This window comes from Rhynchophorus ferrugineus, unplaced genomic scaffold (genome assembly GCF_030347505.1).
Source record: "Rhynchophorus ferrugineus isolate W39M unplaced genomic scaffold, kcgeb_rfMv2 rfM6, whole genome shotgun sequence".
Classification (NCBI taxonomy): Eukaryota; Metazoa; Arthropoda; class Insecta; order Coleoptera; family Curculionidae; genus Rhynchophorus; species Rhynchophorus ferrugineus.
In genome coordinates this window covers 16,148,551-16,176,299 of record NW_027472585.1, presented here as the reverse complement: position 1 = coordinate 16,176,299, position 27,749 = coordinate 16,148,551, and the positions used below count along the sequence as shown (strand labels likewise).

The following is a 27,749-nucleotide window of genomic DNA, read 5'->3' as shown; positions in this document are numbered from 1 at the left end:
CGTCTAAACTTAGCATACCAATCCTTGATGGTTGGTTTTCCTGGGGCATGTCCGGAAACTCGGAATCAAGCCAAATTTTTGCTTCAACTGTATTTTTTCCCTTCAAAAAGCAATATTTTATCAACACATGAAATTCCTTTTATCCATTTATTTCACAATAACAAAAGTTGCTTCACTCAAAATGCTACAATTCACAAACTAATGATCCGACAGCTGTCAAATTTATACACGCATCTTTTGAGGTTTTGGGCTAACTAAAAAAACATATAGAATTAATCCTAGTAGCATTTATGTGTCTGGCCGTGGACTTTTCAATTAACCTGTTATAAGTAAAGAACAGAACATCCAAGACCCTGCCTTTGCGATAAAACCGCTTTTGTTTCTTTCATTAAGTAAGGGTATTCTTTTTTAAATCTGTCTTTAACTAACTGTCCTATCTTATGCCTCTCTCTCTCTATTTATTTCCGTCTTCCATAGTCAATTTCCGATTTCCTAGATTTATAGTTTTGACCTTCTGCTTTTTTTCATTCTTGCTTAATGTATTTACTTCTAAACAATGTATTCTAGTATAAGTATATAAGTATAAGAAAATATTATTTTGTTTTTATTAATAGATTACTTTATTTATTATTTATTTTATTTTTATTTTATATATATTTCATGTATATTCCTGAGATGTAGCAGTTTAACGTATTTCTTTGGTAACACTTCATCGAGTTACAATATATTAGTCCCTCATAATATAGCTGAGTTATTTTTCTCTTCGTAAGCTTTTCCATTAATCTCTGTGATTCTGTGTACCTGGTCAATTGTTGAATGTTTGCTCACATACATAATTTTTGGGTATTTTTCTAAGCTAAGAAAAGCACGGACAGGTACTTACTAATTATACGAAGGAGTAAGGTATGCTTTAAAATTGTTTAACAATACAGCTTATATTAAATAATGTACACTTGGTAAACGGTTAGTTTTATTATACTTGTAGATTAAAAGGAATACGAATAACATCCTATTAAATTTTCTGCAAGCAATCCTGTTGATGATGACAATAAACTCAGTTAACTTATGAAAGTTTTGCAATACCTTTTTGTGAGATTTTATATCCGCAGTCGTGGAAATGTTGTTCACTAGTTGATTTGGCGAGGCATTTTGCTTTACTTGACTTAAAGTAGATCGCAGAATTATTTTCCACCCATTTTAAGCAAGAAAAGCTTCTCGTACCTGAACAATTTCTCGCTGATGTATATAGATCCATACGAAGTGCTATATCAATGTTTTTATTAGAACGAAATTAAAAAAGTTGGACATTAATCCAGAATTTGGGTTTATCAAAATTATTCCAGAAGAACGGTGACATTGAAGTTAATCAGTTAGCATCAGGGTCAATGGTGACAATTTAATTATTTTGGTTAGAAATAAAGACTCCTCTTTGAATCCTTTGTAGGCCACTTGTTTTTCTTTATTCGGACACGAGTCTATATATGAATACGAGTCATTCTAATTCCTTCACCGGGTGTGTCTTTTCAATGTCCTTTTTATTTTTTTAGTATATTTTACAAAGCGTTTAGTAGTTTAGTATTTGTTTGCTGGAATGTTTGTCAGTCTACTGGTAAATCTGCTACTGAATTGATACTTGATCTCAAAGTCTTGAGAATGGTAACAAGCTATATAATTTGTATTAAAAATATTTTGATTGAAGATAAAAGGATACGAATATTTCAGTAGTAGTGCGATCAATCAGCTACGATTTTACTAATTCTGAATAGAATATATCGACTCCAGTAAAGATTCGAAAGTTCACGAAAATACTGCCAGACACATTTGTGGATGAATATTAATAATATTAGAAGAAGAAGGCGATGGTCCCTTCCCAAATGACGCTACCCAATTCCGCTTAAAACACCTTGACAGTCAGCAAGGTATTTTCTCATCATCTACTACTTGCATTGATCGCCACTCGGCTTTTTACTTGAGATTGGTTGTCCTGATGTTGCTTATCTCTTCCTATCCTAACTGACAGGATTTTTCCCTCGAGAGCTATCTAAAAGCTAAACTCATTTCTAGTTTAGTGGGACCTGATGTTTGTTCCTCGTACATGAGATATGCCCTTATCCCCCTCCCTCGATTTCTTTAGGTCATTGCTACCTTAATAGTTTTATTTACAACTAATATTTAATTACCACAGTTTTATCTATTAGATTTCAGCAAATAATTTTCAAACTCCTCCTTCAGAAACACTGTTCCCTTAAATTTGACTTCGTTGACAGAGTCAGTGCATAACATAACTCTGTGCAGGATACACCAGGCGTAGTTGAGGTTAACTTTTGACTCCCTCTTGGCAGGAAGAGCCCTTGCACAGTGCACACAGTGGAAAAACTTGCCCTCTACCTGCTTTATCCCCGGAATAATGCTTTTGCTAGTTGATTACAGTTTATACAAGCGAAAACCACAAAATATAATTTATAAGTGATTATAAATAAAATATATCAGAACCATGTAAAATATGGTTCTATTCCTTCACAATAAGCACTCAATATTCAACAAAAAGAAGCTGCGAAGTCTTAATTATATTACCATTATAGATCTTGTTTTACACGATTTCATTATTTATATAGCAATTAGAAGGTGGCACATAATGTTTGTACCCGAACAATCATAAATAAATAAGCCTTGAACCGTAATGCAACGACAAATGTTGTGGATTGATATGACATTTTAATATGGGCGATGATGCAATGATACGATCCTAAAAGAGGCATTGCCAGCTCTTTAGTCATAAAAGCGTGGGTGAGGTTTATTTATACTTTAATACTGATATAATGGACCGACGATTATTATATTAAATGATTATATTTTAATTCCATTTTTAGTTCTAATTATCTTTGGGATATATCCCAATGCAAACAACAAAGTTTTACCTTAAAATTATATATATAATGTTTCATATGTTTTTTAGCTATCCCTAACCCTCAAAAGATGCGTGTATAAATTTGACAGTTATCGGATCATTAGTTTGTGAATTATAGCATTTTGAGTGAAGCAACTTTTGTTATTGTCAAAAAAATGGATAAAAAGGAATTCCATCAAGGATTGGTATGCTAAGTTTAAACGTGGTGAAATGAGCAGCATTTATTCTAGTTAAAAAGAGACACAATGCTGTCTGATTAGTTCAAACACGTAAACGAATGAGCCTGTTAAAGTCGTCCAGTAGTCACACGTATGCAAAATTCTTGTAGATCAATAGTGATAAGAAGTTAAAAATCTAACCTATAAACTATAGTGGCTGTATAATTAACTGTTGCTTTTAGATGTACTGTAATGTTAAAATAAATTATATTCTATAACATTTTTGTTCAATTATTTTATTTAGATTAGACTTTTGTTGTATATCAAAGCCCAACTGAACTAAATCTCAGAGTTGATGCGGCAACATTACGACGTTTTGACGTCACAAATTTGATGACGTATGTATAAAATAACTTTGAATAGGCTATATATGAAATATTAGGTTGTTTTTTTTTAGTCCAATAACTTTAAAAAATTTATAAATTTATATTTTATATTTTCTTAAAAATTAAAAAAAATTGTAAAAATCGGTACAATGTATTTTATTAAAAGTATTTTTTATTTCTTCTGCTACTATCTATGTACACCATTCTTGATAAAGTTAATCCCTGAATTTTCCCCAATATATTTACCATATCTGCAAAACAGTTAGTATTCATTCTCTCCTCACACATTTCCACCAAATGTTCATGTACATACTGAATAAGTACACACAAATCTCTCACATCCTACAATACCATTTTCTATAGTTGTACCTTTTAATTATCACTGTTTAAGTCAATCGCTAAGCTATTAATTTCCAATCTGTCTAAAACTTCTTCACGATTCCACCATTTCTCAATTTCTTCATCTGTATGTCTGATCGGGTTCATCCAAACTGAAGGTGTTATGGTGGAAAATGCTTCTTTCCACATATCCAAACAATACTTCATTGAATATCCTTCTCGACCAGCATGCCTATTGTAATAATTCTTTGCTACCCCCATATTAACTCAATTGAATTGAATATACAGTGATAGGAAGGAAATCGTAATACTTTGTGACCATATTGTTTAGTTTACACTTTTTTTAGGGTCTTGCCTAGAGTGGCCCATTGAACAATGTTGAAATATCCAAGTCTCGATATAGGAAAAGATACACAAAGTCAAATAACACATATTTCTTGAATTTATTGTACGCTTTTGAAAATTGAATTGTTTTTAAGGCAATATCTGGAAGTTCCATTAGACCTCTTCGGGGGTTATCTGTACACCATTTAAATCCTATGTCACTTAAAAGTGTATGAAAGCATAATTTACATCCCGCAAAAAGCTGCATGTCCCTAACTTTTTTATGTATAATTTCCAGACTAACGATTTTCCTTGAAATAATTTTATTAAATTGGGTTTATATCAAAAAAATTGTTTGTGTATTCACTGTTATAATTTCGTATATTTGACCTGAAATACAGCTAATATAGCTTGGTCTTTATTCGTCACCCACTTCATATATACACAGATTTTCTTGTGTGAATCTATCATATATTGTTCTTCATTTTGTTAGATATAAAACTTAAATGCCATCTCAAGTATATTTTGTGGTTTTCACAAAGCATAAAAACCTCCAACAAAGGATTTCTTTTAATTTTTTCTTCTTAAAAAAAACGCCTTGAACTGGCTGAAAATCGTCTTTTAAATTAGAAGAAGTTTAAGAAGGTTTTAAGAGGTTAATTTCGTCAAAAATAATTATGGAAAGAAAATGTTTTAATGTATTACAACAAGCCATGACACAAGGTTAGTTTTTAAGATATAAAAAGTGTATCTGTCTTGACAGAAACTAATTGCTTCGTTATGTTGTTTGTATAAATCTACTTCAGTTCTAACAAGTCCAGGACACCTTCAAAAATGTTTATTATTACCTGTCAAATATTTAATCACACCACAATATGCTGAACAACATTTAAATTACGGCCTTTATTTCTGACAACGTATTGTTAGATTTCCTTAAAAATACAAAATACTAAAAATAATATCAGAAATTTGTCAACATAACATTGACAATAAGTGCTGCCCGCAATTTATATCATATAAAAACTTTATTGGTACTACGAACAGCTACTACATTATTCACACTGGATATAATTAAAAGTTATTATAAAACCTCCATCTTTTGATGCAAGGTCCTCGAATCTATAAATAATAAAAAAACCACAAGGACCAGTACGATTTCGATTTTTCCTTCGATGAATTTTTAAATAACAGCAGTGGATGCTGTCGAAATTTAGGATAATATTGGTTTTGGTCCTAACTATTCCACCGTGTTATTGTACATGTAATTTGTGAATATTCTTTGATGTCCCTTGATTTAAATTTTAATTATAACCCCTGAGCTAATTAGCTCTAATTAATTTATTTACGATTACATATGAATTAATGCCTTGCTAGACAATATACACACAATCAATATATACAATATCTTTTTAAATAATTTTATTTATTATTCATTCACCGAAATTCAATTACAATTAAAAAATGACTGTCTTTAAGACCTACTGGCCAAAAAAATGATATTAGCGATGTGATTTGCATATTTGAAATAGTGTCGACCCAAACTGGGATCGCTAGGAGACAAAATATCCATCAGGAAGTTACTGGTTGGTGCGGAATTTGAACCGGCGTCTTTATTGGTTCATTCTTTATCAGTCGCTAATATTCTTCGTGTTAAATTAAACACTATAAACGGGAATATGTGGCTCCTATAGGACGTGGCCACCTGCCACATATCGAACAAGAAATTACCATCCCCCCTTGGGTGTTCGTCTTGTAGAGTCCACATATAGAAGTAGGTTCAATACAGATAATCCGTTTTTAAAAAACACTATATTTATATATCAATGTAAGTTATAAAATGTGAAAGAGTATTAAACAAATTAACTATTATTTTACTTAGAAAACTGGTTTAATTTACGGAAAGACGGAAGAAGAAGCGACTTGTTGAACGGATATATAAAGCACTGAGGGTACTGGGAAAAGAGACCAACCCATCACATTTGTTCACCATTCAGCTAGTTTAAAATAGATGGCCTGAGAGGCAGGACCATATTACATAATACCTACTTCCTAAAAAACGCCCACCGGGACATACGTGGACATTATTCCATCTGGACAGCTTATAGTTACTATAAAAATTGTTTTTGAGCATCCATAGTATCTGTGTCTGCCAGCTTGCCTTTGAAGATCTTAAAAATAGTACTGCTGAATAACTTCACGTACCTAGGTCTCCACTTCGACCGACGGTTCGGTTGGCCAATTCCAGAAAGGTTCGGGGATAGCAAACCTACTATCTTCTCTGATCTGTCCTTCTAGCAGACTTCCCATCTCCATCAAATGCTTATTTTACAAGATGTTAATTCGGTCCGTACTCCTCTACGGATCTAATCTCTACTTCAAGTTTGCTGCACTCAACCAGGTGAAACGGCTTTAAGTTTTCCAAAATAAGCTCCTCAGGAAAATCTTAAAAGCTCCATGGTTTATCAGAAATAACCAAATCCATAGGGAAACTGAGACTCCTGAAATCATTCCACAAACAACATCCCAGAAGTTCTTCTGAAAACGCGCTTGTTGGCGAGCTGGTCGACATGCTGGAAGCTTAGCACCGCGTCACCACTAACCTCTCCCTTTACCAGGCTGAAACGACCTCATTCGTCGCTGAAGTCATAACTTTTGCCCCTATACGACAGTATCCAGTCGTGTGTTACATCTAGTTCGCGAATTATTAGTTAGTTTCACTATCTGTTATTTCGTTGGGTCCTCGTGCCCAAAAACGGCTGCCCGATTAGCGGTGCCATATCCCCAAATTTAATTTGCAATAGTAGTAACAACCCACAGGAGTCAACTGTGAGGCGGTTTCAGTTTAATGTATTGGTAAGCCCAGAGGCAGTTCCACATAACTCGGACCAACTTCTCATTCCAGTACAATTCTCCGCGACCACGTGTGCGTCATGCATTCCACAGCCTGGTTTTAGGCCAAAACAAAAAAAAATCCATATTCCAATAGTCTACGGCTAAGAAACGGAGCTACTGCTATCCGCCTTTGATGGCCGTTCACCCTAAATTACCAGGTTCTGTACAAATTCCAGTAGACTATTTTAAATCATAGCAACTTCAGACCGCTTTTAATGATGATGCACCTTGACCTGTGATGTATATGTCGAGAATCTACGGACCATTACAATTCATTGTAATTCTTTTCTTGATTTTATTGTTAATTACCGAAATTATACACAACACATAATTTAACTAAAATCTCAATCATATTTTATGTCAGAAGATATCAGTATTTGTATTTGTTACTTATTAATTGTTTGTTACTTTATTAATTGTTCGAAGTATCCTTAGTATGACACTGCAATATGATAAACAATAATTAAGTCTTATTTGTTTTGGTGAATGAGAAAGGTCATTACAATATTAGAAGAAAATTTTACATATAGCCTATTCAAAGTTTTTTTAGTAATGCATCAGGGATATTTGTGACGTCGAAATATTGCAATATTGCCGAATTAACTCTGAGTTTTAGTTCAGTTTGGCTTTGACATACAAAAAAATTCTAATCTAAATAAAATAATTGAACAAAAATATTATGAAATATAATGTATTTTAACATTATAGTAAATCTAAAAACTACAGTTACTTTCAAGAATTTTTCATACATCTGACAGCCGGTCGCTGTCTGGTTGTCAAATATACGCTAAATTATTGAAAATATTACTTATAACTACAGGTTATAAACCGGCAAATATTATTTTATGGAAAAACAAAGTTCTTCGCTACCTATATACCAAAATGTACCGCTACGTAACCAATGAAGAACTACACGATTAAATCAAATTAATTTACATTAAATTATCCAATATTTCGCCCTAAAATATAAAATAAAGTTATAAAATCACAGCAACGTAGAAGCAATACAGCTACTGGATAATACGCAGGAAATCAGAAAATTGAAGCAAACCAAACGACATCAACTTGTATAGTGTATTACTCTTAATTTTAGCTTAAGTAGTTTATTTAATTTTAATTTAGGATATACTCACACTAATATATTTATCCCAACCAACTAATTTTATAAATTGAGAATGCACTAAGCAAATCTAATGTAAGATATAACTAAAAAAACTATTGTTTACATTAGCACTGAGAACTATCAACTGAAAACAGTCGAAACAGTCGATAGTCGCAAAACAGTCGAAACAGTCGATAGTCAAAAAACTAGCGACTGAAAATAATAATTACTATTTTCAGTCAAATGCACGGTTCGACTGCTTTGTTCAATTCGTGATGTCAGACGAAGATGTACGAACCCTTTCCTGTATAAATTGTGAGAGAGGAAAGGACGGAAATAATTGCTTGGAGCAGTTTATTTTATATGTGCTTATATTTTCCAACGGTAGTATAAGCGAGACGGAGATGTACGTATTCCTTCACGTACTAACTTAAAAAAAAGGGAAAAATAATTACCGAACACTATTAACATACAATTAATCATTTCATTTTAAACGAAGTAGAATTACTTTTATATTATAATTTTCTGTGGATCTGTAATAAGAAATGAAATTTTTCTATGGAATGGAATAATACCCCAAAAATGTTTTATCGTATTTTAATATGTTAATTGCTATTTTTAAATAATACACTATAATATATATAGACAATACAATAGAACTTAAACAAAACCTAAAACCTAAAGATGTACAATAACCATAAATTCTAAATAAAAATAAATTCATGACATAATTATAAATGATCCCACAATAACTACTAAAGCTTTTTTAAGTAAAGTAAATGCTTTTTTTATTATTGAACCGAAATATTTTTTAACAAAAATCGAAAGAGTAATCGAAATATTACCTATTATTGCCATAAAAACAGTCAAAAGTATTTTACTATTTATCATTCACAATTTTGATCTTTTTACCCTATTACATTAACAATCTTGAAAAATATCGTTCCAAAAAGCTGCTATATTAATATACAATATATTGTTATTTACAAGCAAACTACCAAAGAAATCATAAAACTATATAGAATATATATAAATCTATATAAGCATAAATTGGGTACATTTTTGTCAGAATCGCGGCTAGGACGACAGAGCCAGAACGTCAAAAATCAGTCGAATGAAATCAGTAGAACCAAAAATACTCTAAAAGTACACAACTGAAACAGTCGATAGTAAATAGTAACACAATCAGTCGGACCGAAAACAGCGACTGAAAACAGTCGACTGAAACAGTCGATAGTAAAAAGTAGTCAATTACTAAAGAGTCGGTAGTCGATTTAATTATTTTGCCAGAGTCGTGACAGAAATCGTCGTATCGCAGTTGCAGTGTTATTCATTAAAATAAAAAGTTCGTTTTAATGTTTTGACATAAATTAGATTTTTTTTTAATTTTCAACCCTATAAGTTTTATAACGCATCTATACAGATATAAAATAACGCATATATACTAAATTCCTTAAATTTCCTTCTAAATGAACAATTATGCTAATTAATCAAGTATTATTCCTAATCATGTTTCTGTTTCGATAAAGGCTAATACGTTCTTTGTTGTTGTTTTTGGTCTATCGATTCAACGAAAGCAAAACGATGATAGTGAAAATGGTTTTAAACGATCACGCGAAAGACCTTAATAGAAGTTAACGACCTTACGGTGTAAACGCCGTCCGAATTTACATAGATAACAGACCTCCCCCCTCCCCCTCTTGACCTTCATAAAGGTCTTTGGTAGGAACCTGTCGCCAATGTTTCTATTTTATTATACTAGAAATGGTTCATACATATATTCATCGGTTTGCTTTATGTTTGTATATTTTGTACTAAAGGGTGATAGAACAGTGATTTTGGAACCAAATTTGTCAATGTTTCCATTATAATTTTTTAATATTTATTTTACTCATATAAAGGAGGCAAATAATTTAAGTAGATCTAAATCTAATTTAACATATCTAAATCTAGATAGGACACTTAATGGAATTAGAATATGTAAAGAAGATAGGAACAGTGTGTTTAGTAGAAAGAACTTCAAAAGAAAACCGAGTGTATGGGTCAGAGATCTCCGAATACCCAAATATGGTTTTAAACACTTTTCATCACTTAACACTTTAACTTTGTAGTTTAAAATATGCCTTAAATGCTTTAAACATACACTCTCACTAAGTTACTTAATATTTTATTAACATTTTAGTGGACATTTTCCATCATATAATTGAACACATTCGAAACGATAAAATTTTATTTTTTTAACATTATTCAAAAATAGGAAAGGGAAAAAACATCAAGGCAATTTACCTTAATTTAAGTTTAAAATAAATTAAATTAAATTGGATTCATTTATTTACACCAAACTCATCTTATTTTGATAACAGCACTTACGCACTATATACAAGTTCGTGTGGATTAATTCGCTTCAATATTCTGATTTCTAGTGGTTTGTCCAGTAGTTGTTTCCTTGTTTTACCGCAAAATCTTAACTTCGGATAACTTCATGGATTCATTCGATGAAGTCGTGCAGTTCTTCGTTGGTTACGTAGCGATAGGCAATGGTAATTAATCGAACTTTGTTTTGCCAGCGTTCGATTACTAGTCGGTGTAGTATTTATATCCCATACGTTCAAATTTGGCTTGAATTATAGTTTTTCTGTGCCGTTGTCAAATAGGTTAAATAGACCAAAATAGGTCAGTATGTTGAGAATGAGAATCATTTAGACCACAATGTTCTCTCCAACAATTCATAAGATTCATATATTTTAGCGGCAACAATTTTTTAATTTTATGGATCAGTTCCAAATGATATAGTTGGTCAAGCGCCTAATAAGCATCGAAAAATGTTACGTTGATATTTATTGTTAAGACAATATTTCCTTTCTTGAAACGTATATTGTGTCTTTTTCAATAGTGGTTTCTTAGTCGGCTTAGTTAGCGCAATAGTTGAGGCGACAGGACATTCCTCTTTCTGTTGCAATTGTTTCAGGTTCGAATTCTTTCCGGGCATGGCTGAACATTTTTATTTGCTATTGTTTATAATTGTGATTGTCCATAAGTTAAGATACAGATTCAGAGAAGTATCCCAGTTACGTCCTAAGTGGATGTCCCATCAGTAGCAAGAGGTCTAGTCCAGACAAATCCAAGCTGGTAAAAAGGAGTCATTAAAATAGTCGATTAATAGATTAAGGACTAATGCCCGGGATATTTAAAATTTGACAATCGCCAATTTTTTTATTATTTCTTTATTAAACAGACTACAATATTTACTAAAATAAATGTCAAAACAAGATATTAAAATGTCTACTACTATAAAAGAATCAACTACTCTATAACATTTAAACATTAAATGTTAACAAAATATCTTTTATATTTTATAACACTAGTTGTCAATACTTTTTGTTAATGAATAACTGCAACTGCTGTTTTAGTTTTTAATTTTTGAGTGAATTTTGGTAACCGAGACGAAGATAATTACAAATATCGGCCACCAGACTTTTATTTATACCAAACACTTCAAACAAGAATAGAAATGTTTTTATTATATACACAATACAAACAGATCAATTGAAAAGTCCCCGGCCTTCCACATAGAGGGCTCTACTGAAATTAAGTTCATATGTTTTTTTAGTTAGCCCTAACCCTCAAAAGATGCGCGCATAAATTTGACAGCTATCGGATCATTAGTTTGTGAATTATGACATTTTGAGTAAAGCATTCTTTTGTCTTTGTGAAAAAAAATTAATAAAAAGGAATTTGGTGTGTTGATAAAATGTTGCTTTTTGAAGGAAGAAAATAGAGTTGAAGAAAAACTTGGCTTGATGACGAGTTTCCGAACACCGCCCCTGGAAAATCTATCATCAAGAATTGCCATGCTAAGTTTAGACGTGGTGAAATAAACACCGAAGACGCTGAACACAGTGGACGCCCAAAAGAGGTTGTTACCGACGAAAACAGTTAAGAAATCCACAAAATGATTTTGAATTACCGTAAATTGAAATTGAATGAAATTGCAGACACTCTAAATATATCTATTGAACGTGTACGTCGTATCATTCATGAATATTTGGGTATGAGAAAGCTCTGTGCAAAGTGGGTGCCGCGCAAGCTCCCTTTTGACCAAAAACAACGACGAGTTGATGATTCAAAGCAGTGTTTGAAGATGATCAAGCGTAATTTTCATTGACTAAAAAAGGAAGGACCATAGTTTTTACGTTAATCGTTTGAAAGACGAAATCGCCGAAAAAACGGCCGCATTAAAAGAAAGTGCTGCTTCTCCGAGACAATGCACCGTGTCGCAGATTAGTGAAAATAATGGCAAAAATCCATGAATTGGGTTTCGAATTGCTTCCTCATCCACCGTATTATCTAGATCTGACCCCCAGCGACTATATCGTGTTCTCAGATCTCAAAAGAATTCTCGCTGGAAAGAAATTTTAGTCGAATCAAGAGGTGATCACCGAAACTGAGGCCGATTTGGGAGCAAAGGACAAATCGTACTACAAGAATGGTATCGAAGAGATTAGATGATCGCTATATAAATAATTATGCCAAAAAAATGTGTTTTACTATGGTAGACCGGGGACTTTTCAATTGACTTGTTATACTTGAAATATACGCAGCAATTTGAAAGCTATTATATTTTTGTTAGGTTTTTTTTATTCTCTATACATGTAGTACATCAAAGATCTATTGAAGCTGGACAAATAGACGTAAATTTCAACATTTGCATTTGTAGATATTTAATAGTTCGTCTTTCTCCTATACGTGTCAACAGGGCAACCCACCAGTAATTTTAAACCTGAAAAAAAAATTAAAAAAAAACAAAATCTAACGTTAACAAATAAACGAACAAAGTGGGAAAGTAATGAAGCTGGATAAGAAAATGTATATCTCAATATTTACGTTCGTAAATCCTTAATATATCGACTTTGTTCTTCTCCAATGGGCCTCAAACTTGATATAAAACTATACAATTTGGATTTAAAAGACTTTATTTTACTACATATATGTTATCCATCAATTTTTCTTCAAACTTCCAAAAACCAAAATAATTGTTACTTATTACTTCTTTACTACTTATACTAACTTGTCACAGCTACCCCCAAAATATGCTGATATTTCTGATTCTGATTCTAACTTATGTTACTGGAATAGACAAAATAACTCATACACCATGTAATATAGTGCATGCTGGTAACACTGCTTACATGTAAGTAATTCAACGTATATCTCACCTTATGTGCCAAGTCTTGTAAGTTATATATCAGCCTATTATACGTCTTGCCCTGCGAAAGTAAAAACAAGTGATCGATGAAATGTGTGAAGATTTCAAAAACGAAAATTAAATCGTTGGGGCTATAAAACATAGTAAAGCATCATCGGCGAAGAGGAATAATGAGAGAAACCCAAAATTAACGGATAGATGTGGACGAACATTAAAAAGGATTGTAGCTAAACGACATAAAACTACAAAAACTAAACAAAAGTGACAGCGGAACTCAACACTCACTTGAGTAATACTATTCGACAATAGTACGACGGGAGCTCCACAAAGCTAACATTCATGGAGGGTCTGCCATTAGGAAATGGTGCAAAAAGTGGTGTAACGATCATAAAGCCTGTACACTTAATGAGTAGAAGAATTTCATATGATCCGACGAATCACCGTTTAAATTGTTTCCTATAAACAGCCTGGTCTATGTATGGAGAACTTCAACTATTCGAAATACTTATTTCCTATACTCAAGCATGGGAAAGTTCCGTTATGATTTGGATGGAAATATCACTGGCCGGATTATTGCGAATATATATCACCATATACTCAAATGATGAACTTCTACTACGCTCTATAACTAACCATTATAAGATATTCTAAAGTATTTTTGGAGCAGACAGTAAGGCATATATTTATATTTCCAACATCATTAAGCTATTAGCGGATGTTTTGGTACAAGCGTGGGAATGTTTTCAGACACTCTAGGAATCTATTCTGCGAAAAACTGTACCTGCTTGGTAAATATACATTCTGTATATGTAAGTGTTCCTATAATTTCGTCCATCTCCTGTACAACTATAATATGTAATGAAGACAAAATAATCTCATACAGTAAGTATTCCTTACCATCACAATTACTTATTAAAGTATTAACAGCTAGTTACGCAAATGAAACACCATGAAAATTCGAACTCAATTTAATATTAAGCAAACCCAATGTCGCATTCTAAAAATAATGAATGTACATCCCATTTACATCGATTTATTTATCAGCGTTTTAATATTTAAATTAACGGCCTTGCTGGACGCTAATAGAAAAAACAACGTTTAACATTTTAATTGTGTCCTACTCGTCACATGCAACTGTCTTTGTTTCACAATTCACTCGCGTTATATCAACAGTTATAAGTATACAAATTGCCGATGTACATGTTTTGAACTAAAAACTTCCCACACAAGAAATCAACTTTAAAAATTTCGTTAGTTTATCACTAAAAACCTCTTTAAAACGAAGGCCTTAATCGCCTTATTTAATTGAGCTACTCTACATTGTATCTAGAAAAAGCTGGTGAAATCCAGAAGTTCTACTATTAGAGAAGAAATTACTGATATATCACTAAATATTACTAATTTAAAAGGAGTAAAAACTATGCATACACTCAAAAACCTCAGGAGGGTGAACAATCTTAAATAAATATATGTATATATGTAACAGGTAAATTGTTGAAAAGTCTCCGGCCTACCATAGTAAAACACATTTTTTAGCAAAATTAGTTTTATCATTCAACATAATTGCTTTCAAGGGTGACACACTGATTATAGCGACTCTCCAACTTTTCGATACTATTTTTGTAGTACGATTTGTCCTTTGCAATAGGCCTCGCTTTCGTCGATCACCTCTTCATTCGACGAAAATTTCTTCCCAGCGAGCATTCTTTTGAGATCTGAGAACAGTAAATAGTCACTGGGTGCCAGATCTGGAGAAAACGGTGGATGAGGAAGCAATTCGAAGAACAATTCATGGATTTCTGCTATTGTTTTCAATGATTTGTGACACGGTGCATTGTCTTGGTGAAGAAGCACTTTCTTTTTCTCCAAATGCGGCCATTTTTCGGCGATTTCGTCCATTAAACGGTCCAATAACGCTATGTAATAGTCGCTGTTAATGGTTCTTCCTTTTGAAGGTAGTCAATGAAAATTATTCCATGCGCATCCCAAAATACAGACGCCATAACCTTGCTAACCGCCTGTTACATTTTCCCACGCTTTCGAGCGAGTTCATTGTGTGCAGTCCACTCGGATGACAGTCAACTAGACTTCGAAGTGAAATGATGTTTCATCTATTTTCATATATCGACGCAAAAACTCGGATTTATTACGCTTGATCATCTTCAAACACTGCTCCGAATCATCAACTCGTCGTTGTTTTTGTTCAAAAGTGAGCTCGCGCTGTACCCACTTTACACAGAGCTTTCTCTTACCCAAATATTCGTGAATAATATGATGGACACGTTCAATTGATATCTCTAGAGCGTCTGCTATTTCATTCAATTTCAATTTACGGTCATTCAAAATCATTTTTGTAGATTTTTTAAATGTTTTCGTCGGTAACAGCCTCTTTTGCGCGTCTACCACTAAACTTAGCATACCAATTCTTGATGGTTGATTTTCCTGGGGCAGTGACCGAAAACTCGAGACCAAGCTAAGTTTTTGCTTCAACTGTATTTTTTGCCTTCAAAAAGCAATATTTTATCAATACGCTAGATTCCTTTTTATCCATTTTTTCACAATAACAAAAGTTGCTTCACTCAAAATGCTATAATTCACAAACTAATGTCCGTAAAAACATGTGGATTTAATTCTAGTATCGCCATCTATGTCTCAGGCCGGGGACTTTTCAATTGACCTATTATACGTTCACTAGAACACAGTAAAATAAAATTCTGGGGCAGTCATAAGTCGTCTAATATCTGACGAAAACATTTTCCTTCGCCTTTGTTTCTGCAAGGCTTGGAAACCTTGAAACTATGTATATGAAGCAATCTCCATCTTCGGGAAGTGATTTATTTACTTTATTTTTTTTACTTTATTCAGAACTTTATGTGGAGGTAGTTGTTTTACGTTTCTTAGAGGACATTTTTTTCACCAACTTCAAGCTTCCTCGGTGGCACCCTCCCCAAATCCTTTTGGTTCGGCGACTTGGTCGGTCTCTGCTATACCACAGGTACACTGTGCGATTAACATGCACAACATCTTAAAATCGTCACACACAACAAATTGCAAGTTGTTGTAGATTTGTTTGAGGTGTACGGAATGACACAGGAATAGAAGCATAAAAACCACGGTTGTGAAACTTTAACACTGCTTAAGGTTTCTTTTTGTTGAATCTATGAAAAAATCGTGAAGTCCTGGAATGTTTTCCATATCATATTCATTTTCGGCATACCAAAATACATAGAAATCAGTTGAAAATGCTCAAACTGCTTTTTTTGTTGTACACCTGTGTTGTTATGTGTTCACTGGTTCAATGCACTTACAGAATTAACTGACAGAACCCTTAACTGACGTTAGTTCATCGAGTATATTCTCATAATATTTTAAACAATTTTCCCTACTATATAAACACCCATATTCTGATTTATAACGTCAGGTTCGCTCCATCATTAACGACCGTGAGTCTCACACGTTTTTGTATTAATCGTGTGGTTACTAGCGTCCCTAACAACCGATGTTGCGTCGCTATTCCAGTCGGCGGGCTTCAGTAGTAATTGCAGTCACCTCGACGAAGGGCCATTTAAGGGTAAAACATTAAGTTCCACCACGGAACAAGCGTCGTTTTAGCGGGAAATCATATATTCGCTTAATCAACAGTTATCATCAGTATTTATGTCTATATTAATGGTAAGTAAACTAATTGCTAATTATTAATTAACAAGGGCCTGTTAAGTGCACGTATAAGCAGAAATGCAATAGGAATAACATTTTACAAAACCTACTTAAGTGTTTTTATTATTTATTTATTACAATATTACTACAAGCTCCAAATTATCTATTATTAGCTTAAATATTAATATTAATTAATTAATTAATTATTATTAGATTAATTATTAGCTACAATTTTTCTTTACAATAACTTTCAAAACTTAAATCTAATGTTTGTGTAACAAGTAACAAGATTTATGTATTAAAACTGCAATGTTTCTATTAAACTGACGTCAGTACACACCACTACCCTAGATCAAAGGTTTGATTCTTTTGTTCCTGTTCTGGTTCCAATACTTGGATATTTACATGAGATTGAAATCTCTCCTCGCGCATCTTTGCTAAATTATCTTTCTAAGCGACGGTTGATATCCGGTCTTATAGTATCTGGATGCACCTACATTACTTCTCAGGCCTTTGTCCTGGAAAACTTGTATATATATATTGAAATATATATATATATATATATATATATATATATATATATATATATATATGTATATATATATATATATTACTTTTCGCGAAATATCCCCACAATTAGCCCATAAAGGTTTCAATATTTGCTTGTGTAATGGCAGTTTATTATGAACTGATAATTGTTATATTCTTCCAATTAACCGTTACATTTTCATCTATTTGATCTCCAGTTCTTTCCTTTTTTTAATATGTTTCATCCAGCGAAGTCTTGTATCAATATTTATTCCGAGATAATAATATTGGTTAGTTATTGACGTTCTGGTTATACGGGAACTGCAAATGCACAAATTTACTTTCGTTCATTTTAATATTACAGGTTTGGGTTTAATTATAACAAGTTAATTTAAAAGTCCCCGCACTACCATAGTAAAAGCTTTTTCGCTTTAAAAAGGAATTTATTGAGAAAAACTGGTGTTTTCGACCATTTTTTTCCTCATTTTTCTCTTAGCATGGCAATACCGTCTACAAAGACATTGTTGATTTGGCAGCGATCCATTTTAGTGCTTCCTCAGCATTCCGAAGCTGTGTGCCATTCTACATTCTATTCTATTCTACATCTGAACAAGTAGTAATCAGCACAATAGAACTCCTTATTCGATTTGTAATAGTGTATCATTCACAATTTTTGCCACACGTCGAGCCTTGTCCTGAAAAAGGAAGGATTATTCCGCTTGTGTATCATTGTGGATGATTCTTCTACACCAACCTAGGACTTTAACGTTTGGTATAGTCAAAACATATCCATTTTTATCGTTATAAATTCTATAACTACAACGTGGAGCAAAAGTCTCGCTACCATTTTGATTGCCTATAACTTTGCTCAAAGAAAAGATAAGTAAGTTTGGATTTCAAAAAAGTTTATTTGGTCTTTATATTTTTTTTTCGTTAATAATTTTAAAAAATTATATCGGCTAAATGATGACAACGATTCGCTATGCAACGCTATAACTATTTTTAAGACATTTTTTTGATATCCTGCAACATCTGAGGCTAAATTTCTTCAATTTCGTAACGAATATTGGCTTTGAAATTTTAAATCATTTGGAGCTTATTCACATAAACTTTTGATTTTAACAAGCCCCATAAGAAAAATTTTGGTGCTGTTAAATCCGGAGATCTGGATGGTCATGCTAAATCGCCACTTCGCGAAATTACTCTTCGTGGTGGAAAACGTTATTCAATAATTGGATTGTATAACGAGCTGTGTGTGCTGAGGCCCCATCCTGCTGAAACTACATGTCCTCTAGTCCTTGCTCTTCCATTTCAGGCACAAGAAAATTTTTAATCATGTCTTGGTACGGTTCAGCAGTAATAGTAGCTGCAACACCTTGATCATTTTCAAAAAAATTGGTTCCCAATGATGTTTCCAGCATGAATACCATACCATATAGTTGTTGTTAGTGGATTCAATGATGTTTCATGAATTAATTGAGGTGTGCTCCCCACATCCGGCTATTCTGTTGAAGAAAATGGGCTTCATCGCTCATTATCAATTTAGACGAAAAATTTTCAATTTTACCAGACAGACTTAGGATTACATTATTGTACTCAACTCGTTGATCAGGATCTTTCAGTAGCAATTTTAGACTAACTGAATTTTGTATGGGAACATTTTCAAATCAGTTTTCTAAATTCGTCTTAAACTGCGTGCAGATATGAGTAACTGGAAACCACGTCTCCGAATTGATGTATCTGTAGACTATGCAATACGATCGCGCACATTCCGATTTCTGATTTATTTCGATTGATATCACATAGCTCTAACTGAAATTAAATATTTTTAAAGATAATGCAGACTCTAAATTTTTTTTCGAATATGGACGCAATATTTCTCACAATTTAATAATCAATCTTCTACAAAAAATTATATGTAATTAGAAAAACAATTACTTATTTGAGCAATTCATTTTTGTTTTGTATTGCTATATTTTTGCAATAGTGATTGAGTAAGTGATGACAGAATGAAGAAGAATATTCAGATTTTTATGAATAGTTATGTAGAACTTTGTAGAACTTCTTATGATATTGTTATTTTATGGCTGTCATTAAAATCATATTATAAACACCCTGTAGCAATGGAATCTTGGGTGTTGCTTTTTTTTGTCGGCTTACATTAAGTTAACCAGTCTGATCATGCTGGCTGTATTCAGCAAACATTGGTCCTTCCGATTCTAATTTATTTCGATTGATATCTTCTAATCTAGCTAATGTAAACTATTTTGAAAGAGAATAATTTACATACTGAAAATATGATTTGAAATATAAAAAATCTCTCAAAATTTAATAATCAACTTTCAGTAAATTATTTCAATAAATATTTTGAAACTTGAGTGAGGAAATCTATTGATCAAAATCTTGTTTTTGCTTAGTATTATGGTATTTTTGAAATAGTGATTAAGTAAATAATGATGAAATGAAGAAGAATATATATATTTTCATGAATTGTTTTGTTTGGTTCTGCCTGTCAATTTTTTGATTTAATGATTTGATCAAAGAAAATCATAACTTTGTTGTATTATACTATATATATTCTGTTTCCAGTAACCATCATGGTTACCAAACCGAAGAACTCGTTCAAAACACCACCCACCTCACGGGGCAGCAGTCCGGCCAGAGCCAACACCAACTCCAGAGGAAACAGCCCCGCTAAGCCTGCGATAAATAACGGCCGCGGTACCAGCCCCGCGAAGCAAAAGACCCCGTCTCCCGCCAAGAAGAGGCAGGTACCGTTGGCCTCTCCCAACAAAACCAGAAGATCGCCCAGTAAAACGCCTCCGCTGAAAAACGTAGGAAAATCCCCGATAAGATCCAGAGGTACTAGTCCCGGAAGCAAGAGTACAACCTCTATCAGCAGCAATGGTACCACTGGAAGTAATGATATTAAACGGTTCAGAAGACCTAGCGAGTAAGTATCTACATGTTTAAGATACCTATGTAATGTATGTTATATAAAATATACAAAGCAACATTTAATATTTAGTGAAGTGAGACAAATCAACAAGCAATTCAACTTAACGAAAGATGTTGTTTACTAAAATCTCAAAACTCTAGAAAAACTATCCCTTCCAATGAGAAATGCATCCAGATATCTACAAAAATAATATTCAGTAAAATACCGTATAAAATACGTGCTGATCTATTGCAGGACAAGTGTCAAAGAAAATTATATACTAGCTGAGAAACTATTCATTTCAAAGAACAGAAAAATTCACTTTCAGAAATATGTCGCGAATCCGAACTACGAACAACTGAAACAAGTATTGAGTTCATATGAAAACATGTTTAAGTAGTGTGGATATACAAAAACAATGTTTAAATATGATGATAGGATCTTGGTTGTTTCGAAATGCTTCTTTTGTCACGAGGGCAGTTTGATAAGTCAGTATTTTAAGATTTAATAGGTTTTATTTCTCAACATTAGATAACAACAGAAAATTTGTTCCGATTTTTGTCGAATTTTAATGGATTTTTTCAAGGCCCGCAAAATAGGCGTTTGTTTCAGTGATGATCTCTTCATTCGATCTAAATATCTTACCACCCAGTAATTTATTTAGGTTTAAAAACAGGGAATATTCGCGGGGGGTTAAATCAGAAGCAGTTCGTGGTGCAATTTATGATCTTTTTCCCTTTGCAAGATAATCGATATGAATGACATCACAAAAAACTGTTTACAGTATTTTATTGCCTGTCTAACTGGAATTGGCTTTCTTTGTTGTAGGTTTACCTGGAGAAACCCAGTGTTTTGCTGTTCCATGATCTCTAGTGTTTTGTGATATATCCATTTTTCGAACATGGTTAAATACTGTTTTGAAGAAGTTAAATGGTTGTGCTTATGGTTGAGTGCAAGCATTTGTGAAACATTCATACAAAATCTCAAGTAAAATGAAGTCTATAGCCCCAGGCACATCACGTACTTTAATTCTTCGATCACCAGTGCCATTTCATTGATTTTATCGACTATTTCTGACAAGACGACATCACTACTTGTGCTGGTACATCCATAAGCTACATCATAACCATTAAATAACCATAGTATTTATCAAGACCTTCTTTGATTTAGGCGATGGTGTTTTTACCCAAAAAATAATGTTTAATCTGCACACGAAAATAACAATTTTCCATTTTTGTTCAAATTCCGGCGAGTTGTCTGCTTTTAATGGCTATCAAACTAAATGACGCAGCTTGTAGAAAATATCACAGTAGCCTATTTCTATGTTTGGTGCCACTTGAGAGCAACAGTGATACACTTAAAGCGACTACGCGAGAAATTCAAATAGTCTTTAACTTCTTGAATGCACTTCGATATTGTAATGTAGATAATAGTACCCTATGCTGAAGACAACTCGCTTTTGCTTTAGAACAATAAATATGATAGTAATCCCATATAGCCAAAGTAAAAAATGGATATTTTACATAAACAAACATTTTCGTATTTCAAAACAAATGAAAAGATATATAGTTACAATTAAAACGCTTCATTTAAAAAAATAAATACTTACTGCACTGTCACATCATTTCATCGTCTTAATATATTTTTCAGCTATATACATATATATATATATATATATATATATATATATATATATATATATATATATATATATTTGCCAAGGAATATTAATAGTATTTCTTAGTATTTTAGTAATTGATCGAGTGAAGATATCCAACAACATATAGTCTCAAAAGAGTATAACACGTAAAATCTAAATAAAAAAATAATTAAATATAATTTCTTTTGTAAACACTGTTATCAGAATAAATATAGATTTTTGTATAAAGTAAACATGAGCATAAATGTATACATAGACCCGTACAAATTATGGTAAATTGTCCTTTTTTGCTTTGGTAAAGTAGAGTTGGCATTAAAGGAAAGTAAAAGTTAATTGGATCGTTATTCTTCCAGCAAACCTAAAGGGTTTGATAAAAAAAACAACTTAATAATTGTCTTTTTCACATAATTCTGATAGCGCTGTGATATTGTATGATAGCATCGGTCTGAATCAATTTATTTAATAGATTTTATTTTTAGAAACCCCAACTTTATTGTAAAACACTAATATTGTTAATATTATTGCTAATATTTATTTATAAAAAAAATATTATTACTCAAAATATTATCTATAAATCAATCTCTGGGAAGTATTCTAATCTCAAAATAAAAAAAAAAGATTTTTGTATATTTTCAAAGCTTCACCCCTCAAAAAATCACAATTATACACGGCTGTGGACCTGTGCAACCAAAAGCTTTTTATAAGGTAAATCGAGGAACCCACATCAGCAAGTCCGTTTTTTTTTTAATTGGTGCTAGTTCTCGAAATATTCAATAAATTCACTATTTTACTATTTTTGCCTATTAACGATCATTCATTGAATTAAAAAGTATAAATCAAAAATTAACAAAGGTTGAACTGAATCCTTTATACTGATTGGGATCTATTCACGCATTAGGGTTCAACAGTAATAGCTATTCATGCCTTCGTCTCGTCTCTTATGTCGCTCAAGTTTTGTGAGAAGAAATTAAGATGTGAAAGCAGGAAACCTCTTTTGAGAGATATTCAAGCTCCAATCTTGTGGTAATTTTGCAACGAGTTATGTCGATTAAGTGCTTGTAATTCTGTGATTTGTGGTTAACGAGAAAGTTGTGAACAACACTTTGAAACGATAGCAATGCTGCTGCTTCATCAGGCGTTAAACATTTTGTAAACTTTGCGTCAGCCATTAGGTTTCGAATATAAGGTCCGATAGATTTTTGCATATAAAAAACGAAGTTCTGGCATAGAAAATAAAAAAATTATATTTCCACCAAGTGACCACTTGTACAATTTTCTTCTGCACGGGTACACAAAATAATCTCGATACCCATGGCTTAGTATTTACTACAGCAAAACCAAGGAACGGCAAATACGCATTTTTAACAACACACAAACACAAATGTAACAAAAACATTTTGAATAGGCTTGGCAACGTTGTCTCTACATTTTCAGACGTTTCGAAGCACAATCACAGCATTAAAATAGCTTCCAAATGGTGTTTAATGTAACTTCGTCAGCTGACAGCCGTTATAAGAGCGCAGTGCTGCCACCATGCGTGCATTCGAAAACTAGAACCCATCTTAATACAAGGATTGAAGATCTGAGTTCACGGATCAAAAATTTCTTCAAAATTTAAGTTATTTTCTAGTTCAAGTTCTATGATTAATTTGATATTTAATGTAAACCTTCTCTATATGTTCTTCTATCGTAAATAATTTTAATGTTGAAAAACGCTCTTAAGGTTATTAAAGGGTTAGGTTTCAAAAATATGTTTTTGATGTTTTCAAATTTCTGTACTAGAATACCGTCATAAACATGTAATATTAAAATCATTATGAGTTTAGTATCGCTAGTCTAAGTCTCTAGCGATTTGTAATTAAAACATTATGAACCATTAATCATCCCGTCTCTCTTTGGAATGGCCAGTCAGCCAATAGAGAGAGAGAGAGGAGCAAAGTTTGGAGAATATAACACTTGGGGTAGGACATCCCACCTTTTGTCTTTTGATCTAGGTTCCCATGAATGTTTCAATATGTTTCCAAATATCATGTTATAGGAGCATTTGATTACGTTTCTTACTCTTTATATTACATAAATTCTTAAGAGTACTCACTAAGATGCAAACTTGAATTCAGTGCCTAATGGTACAGGAACAAATGTTTGACAAATTTATTTCAAACACTTAAATAATCTGTATAAAAATGACGTAAGCACTATCATAATAATTCCAAATTACGGGCATGTACATATATTTCAAGAACATGTCCATCATCTGCTAACACTTTATGAGAAAGAAATAAAATAGTATATTGAAACATTTATAAAAACAATTATTTTTAATTAACTTCACTGTTGATAATAGAAATATATGATTTATTGTTGTTGTTAAAAACCTCTTAATCATTCCAAGTATTACGACGCCATTCCAGAAAATTGTTTTTACAACGTTTCGCGAACACATTAAAAAATATCGACAAATATAATAGAAAACTGATGTTTATGAACTCAAGGTTAAAAGGAAAATTCGATATGATTCTTTCGTCACACAACGTTCAGTCGATCGCCGCCAATTTAAAGGTCCTGCATATTTTATTCTATGGTAAAGTGGACAATTTCGACCGAAATTCACGTGAACTGTCCTTAATTTTTTATTTAACTCAATAAAATCGTCAAAATATTTATATAGAGAGATATTTGGCAACATCGCTACATTTGGTATTAACAGACATGTTGGTGCCAAACATCTACTGTCAGAAACTGATTCTGTTCGATCCACGACAGGACGGTCCGCCTACTGCTGCGATAGCCATGGGTTCGAATCCTGCAAGGCATGGTCGTAAATTTATGTTTGTGATTGTTTAATATTTGTGATTGTCCTAGGCAAGAGTGTAAAATCCGACAAGGAAAATGATCCCAGTCACGCCAGTAACCAGGCCGGGTAAGACCGGATATCTTCTGGGATGATTTATAAAATGGGTCACTAGCCAGTCAATAAACTTAATGCCGAGGACCGTGATTCGGAACCCACGTTAAACTGTCCAGTTCAGATTAACCCCTAGTTGGTAAAAGAAAAAGAAGAAAAAAAAAAAAAAAAATATATATATATATATATATATATATATATATATATATATATATATATATATACGTACTAGCACAAGAATAATATTACTAGTTCATTAAGTACACCAACAGTCAATAACAAATAACAAAACTGCTGGTATAAATTATAAAAAAAATATAAAATTGAAATATGAATACGGTATGTTTATTTTATAAGTACATCTGTAATTTACATTACACAACATATCTGCTGACAAACATAATCAAATTTGTCTATATCGCTTTATCCCTTTTTCATATGTTTTCATTTTTCATTTGTTCCCTCATATTGAAAGTGGAGCAGCACAGCTAAAAGTCTGCCTGTTGATATTTTACTTACTTGTTCAACAGAAAAATATATCGAAGCAAGCTTTAGGAGTTAAAGAGACAGCTTAAGGATCTATTAACAATATAACAAAATAATCATGAGATACTATCTTGGCTATAAAATCAGGCTCATCATATTGATCTACAAATTGAATTATTTTGTTTTGTATTAATGTATTTTTTAACATCCTTGTTGAAAAATCAAACAAAAAACCATCTATCTCTGTAGAGGAACTTTAAGCCAAAATATTAATTATAAGTATCTTAACCAATATACATTTGTTACAAGCCAATGAACCCCTTCAAAATAATTAGATTTTTAAATGATTGCACTTTACAAACAACTTTTTAAAGGACAACAAATGATTCTCTACTAAAACTTTTCATGTATTATATACACATTTTGCCATCGCCCCATTTGAACACATTTTGGGTTTACAGTTTGGGTAATATCTTCATAATTTCCTCTGCTATTTTCCCGTAAAAAACAAAATATGAACACCAATGTTCTATATAAATAATTGTATACGTATCAGGTAAAGCCAATGCATACAGACACATCCTTAACCTAGCTAACCTGGGCTGTGTCTCCACGGAAAATTACATTTGTTTTTTTTATTTCCGCAAATACACTGGGTCACAACAATTTTGAGAATTAAGATACATTATAATCGAATAATAGTGATTATAATTAAGACGCAAGAATTCTGATCATACTCAACATCAGACACACAAAAATGGCGTCATAACAAACCATAGAACCAACTGAACTATCTGAAACCAATTTAAAGAGTTCTCTCAGAACCAACATTAGCTGGACCACGTAAAACATTTTCTCGGTTTCGCTTATTTAAGTAAAACCTCTATATATACTCTATGATATATTGTCACCAATGACAGATAAATATCAACATTATTATTTATTACTTATCAAGCCTACTAATATTAAATCTACGAGGAATAGAGTGCTTTGATTATTCATTTGTCAAAAAAAAAACAATTAAAAGCCGCCAATATACAGGAAAAACAGTAGTAATATATCTTATCAAAATTAAAAATAAAATATCACCAATGACGAAAAAATGTTAAAAATGGTCGAATTTTACTTAAACTATCTTTACATATTAAAACATTAAAATCAGTCAGCACATTTTTTTTATAACATCTTTATTAGATACGCTTAGTAGAATCTAAATTTACAATTAATTTATTACTACTTTTCCTATGTACTTGGATTAACTAACAAGCAAGACGAGTGCGAGAAAATACATCAGTATGTATTCCTCAATTATAAAATTATAATTAATTATTAATTATTAACTTATAGCTATAGTTTACACTAAATGTATACACTTTATATAAGTTCGTATGGTTTTGTTCGCTTCAATCTCCTGACATCCTGCGCGCTGTCCAGCAGTTGTATTGCTTCCACGTTAGTATGATTTAGTAATCTTCTTTCGTGTTTCAAGGCGAAATCTTGGATGACTTCGCAAATCCATTTGATTTCCTGGTCATCGTGCAGTTCTTCATTAGTTACATGGCGATAGGCATTGGTAATCAATCGAAGAACCTTGTTTTGACAGCGTTGTACGACTTGTTGATTTAAAATTTTAGTGCAACCCCATATTTGCACCCCATAGGTCCAAATTGGCTTTATAATTGTATTATAGATCAACCTCTTTGATTTTAGATCAAGTTGAGAGTATCTTCCGACTAACCAGTATAGTTGTTTTAATTTGCTTCTAATGTGTTTTGCTTTTTGTCTAACGTGATGCTTCCAATTTAATCTACCGTCAAGATGGATTCCAAGGTATTTAGCTGATTCTGCTTGAGGAATCGGGCATCCATTGAGTGATATAATTAAGTTTTTATTATTTCGCCTAAATGCAAAATTAACGTGGACATATTTAGAGCTATTAAGTTGAATTTTCCAATCTTTTGTCCATTTGTAGATTTTGTTGACTGCCACTTGCACTTTTTCTATTGACCTAGGTAGAGATATATCTTTTGCCATAATAATTATGTCGTCAGCAAAGGTTCCAAGAAGTGTTTCTTTTGTTGTTGGAATGTCAGCAGTGTAGAGCAGATACAGGAGAGGTCCCAAGACGCTACCTTATGGAACTCCAGCCGAGATATTTTTAAATGTCGAGAACGCCATTTCGTGCGATACTCTATATTTTCTTCCGAATAAATATGACACCAGCAATTGACAATAGTTACGTGGTAACAATTTGCTCATC

General features: G+C 32.4%; 1 protein-coding gene across 2 annotated transcripts in view; it reads left to right on the top strand.

Annotated features, from left to right (window-relative positions):
- The first annotated feature begins 16,794 nt into the window (after window positions 1–16,794).
- The window catches only part of Klp54D (Kinesin-like protein at 54D), a 38,030-nt gene continuing 27,075 nt past the window's right edge, over window positions 16,795–27,749 (top strand). Inside the window, exons 1-2 of one of the 2 annotated variants that reach the window (XM_076407198.1) lie at window positions 16,795–16,987; window positions 20,090–20,453. In XM_076407198.1, the coding sequence (XP_076263313.1) occupies window positions 20,098–20,453 (356 nt within the window). In that variant the 5' untranslated portion in view covers window positions 16,795–16,987; window positions 20,090–20,097. The remainder of the gene's footprint in view (window positions 16,988–20,089; window positions 20,454–27,749) is intronic. The other variant, XM_076407197.1, reaches the window with a different exon arrangement.